The sequence below is a fragment of the Silurus meridionalis genome, chromosome 21 (assembly GCF_014805685.1).
Source record: "Silurus meridionalis isolate SWU-2019-XX chromosome 21, ASM1480568v1, whole genome shotgun sequence".
NCBI classification, from domain to species: Eukaryota; Metazoa; Chordata; class Actinopteri; order Siluriformes; family Siluridae; genus Silurus; species Silurus meridionalis.
This window is the reverse complement of record NC_060904.1, coordinates 18,695,811-18,698,310: the sequence shown is the minus strand read 5'-3', so window position 1 is coordinate 18,698,310 and position 2,500 is coordinate 18,695,811. Positions and strand designations below refer to the sequence as shown.

Sequence of the window (2,500 nt, the reverse complement as noted above, 5' to 3'; positions counted from 1 at the left end):
AAATACTGTAATAAAGACTGGAATTAAATTCTCTCCCACGCATTTCTTTATGTTTCATCACTATTATATTATTACTAATATTCTTCTGATCCCATTATGAACGCGTGAAAGCGAGAATTTACTAAAGAAGACATTAAAAAAGGATTAACATTAAACATTAATAATAATAACAATAATTTACAAATATAATAATAATAATAATAATAATAATAATAATAATAATAATAATAATGTGTAAACAGGTTGTGACGTGTTAAACTCAGATAAAGTGATTGACGTTTTTTTGTCTTATTTGACGCAGAACAAAGGGAGAAAAACAGTGGGCGGTGTCGCGCAAGTCGTGACGTGGGCCGCCTGCAGGGCGCTGATTGGTCAGGGTAAATTTGTGAAGTTAAGGAGACAGAGTGAAAGTGCAGGTCAGTTTGGCGAACGGAGAGAGTGGAGAAGAAGGGAAGAAGAAATTTGTGGAGAAAATGAAGCGGAGCCGCAAATAAGCCCCATTTACAACCTTAACAGAGATCCAGGAGAACATCTACCACATCTACGGCATCCGAAATATCCAACAGATCCAAGAATTCTAACAACTCGAGAAGATCTTGCAAGTTTTGATAGTTTTGGACTTTGGGAAGAAGGAAGCTCCAGTCCGAGCGTGTGTCCAGTGTTTTCTGACCTCTCCGGTTCCGGTTCTGGAGGTTGTGTTGATCTGTTTGTACTTGTTCCTGGGGTTGGTATCGTTGAGTGTCAGTGTGTGAAGCTCCCGCGACTCCGCGGTGCTGGGATGGAGTTCAGTCCGGTTCCGAAGCCGCAGCTCTCGTCCAGAGCCAACGCTTTTTCCATCGCGGCCCTCATTTCCTCCAGCACAGCTAAAGACAAGGAGAACGAGGAGAACACCATCAAACCTCTGGGTAAGAGGCTGAAAAACCCCACCATCATCACCATCATCATCATCATCATCATCATCATTATTCTGTATTCTCTCCGTCACTGCAACGCTGTTTGAATTGGGTTTGATCTTTGAAGTTTAGTGATGTACACACACACACACACACACACACACACACATTTCAGGTGCTATACCCATGACAGACCTTTATATCAACTCAATGACTTTTTTTTATTCACACAAAACTCGCGCGCGTGAAAATAACCCCAATAATAAAACAATTTAAAATTTCACACATTTAGAAACTTTCTTTATTTAAGCAGTGAAATTAAATCCTATTTCTATTTCCGCAGAAAAAATAAATATCGCAACATCCCCTGAGAATGTATTTTTTACAGAAATAAAAAGAATGTGTACACATTTGCGATGAGAAAACACCAGGATTCAGGCGTGAAAATAAATAAAATAATAATAATAATAATAATAATAATCTTTATTTTTTTATTGCGCTTTAAAAGTAGCATCTCAAAGAAAACCTGAATCTTTACAGTCCTGATCTTCTGACCTCCTTAAACTGGAGAAATATTTATTAGCAGGAAACTTTTACACCAAACTAAAGAAAATCCACTTTTACATCAGTCTTTTTAAATCCTAAAGAAGTCGTAATGAGTCTCTTTATAAATCAGTTCAATGAGACGCAGATGTTGCGCTGCTTTCAGAAAGATTCCGAATCAAATCCACTATAAAAAACATAAAAAACACTCAGAGACGAATTTATTACCACACAAGTTTCCTTCCGACTCCGGATTGTGGTTTTAGATTTCAAACACATTTCAAACACATTGTAGAAAATCTAAAAAAATAAAAAATAAATGTATACTTTTTTATTATATTATTATATTTGTATACACAATATAATGTTCCCGGTCCCTAGTCAAGGTAAAAAAAACTACAATTATACATGAGTAGAAAGTTGAAACATTATTATTCTGCAATAAAACATGAAATCATAATTCACTCAGTTTATAAAATCGAGCTTATTTTTTATGAAAAATAAAATGTATTAACTATTACATAATAATAATATTAATAATAATAATAATAATAATAATAATAATTATTATTATTATTATTATTATTATCATCATCATCATCATCATCATCATCATCATCATCATCACCATAATGCTGCGTTGTTTATTTGACATCCGCCTCTGGTTAAAACATTTCTAGATTATTATTATTATTATTATTATTATTATTATTATTATTATTATTATTATTATTATAGATTACTTTTATACATTTTTATAAATATTATGTTTGTAGTATAAATGTGTCTGATTTCTCCTTTTGTATTTAGACCTCGGTAAGTTTTCTCCATGTGGAAAAAACCTCACTGCTGTAACAGTCTGTGAGATTCGTCTAATTAAAGAAAATAATTCACAGATGATTAGAATTATTAGTAATATTTAATGCTCATTTCCTGTGAAGAGACAGGAATTAAACGCTAATCAATAATAGAAGTGAGAATGATCGGGCAAAAAACAGTTTTTATGTAATGTGTAAAATCTTGTATGTATTTATGTTTCTGACAAAAAGAATTCTGAGCAAATT

At 32.9% G+C, this 2,500-nt stretch overlaps 1 protein-coding gene across 1 annotated transcript in view; it reads left to right on the top strand.

Annotated features, from left to right (window-relative positions):
* Nucleotides 1-2,500, top strand: part of tbx20 (T-box transcription factor 20) — a 13,954-nt gene that overhangs the window by 3,374 nt on the left and 8,080 nt on the right. The window contains 1 exon segment of the mRNA XM_046833395.1: nt 302-905. Coding sequence (XP_046689351.1) covers nt 779-905 — 127 coding nt within the window. The 5' untranslated portion in view covers nt 302-778.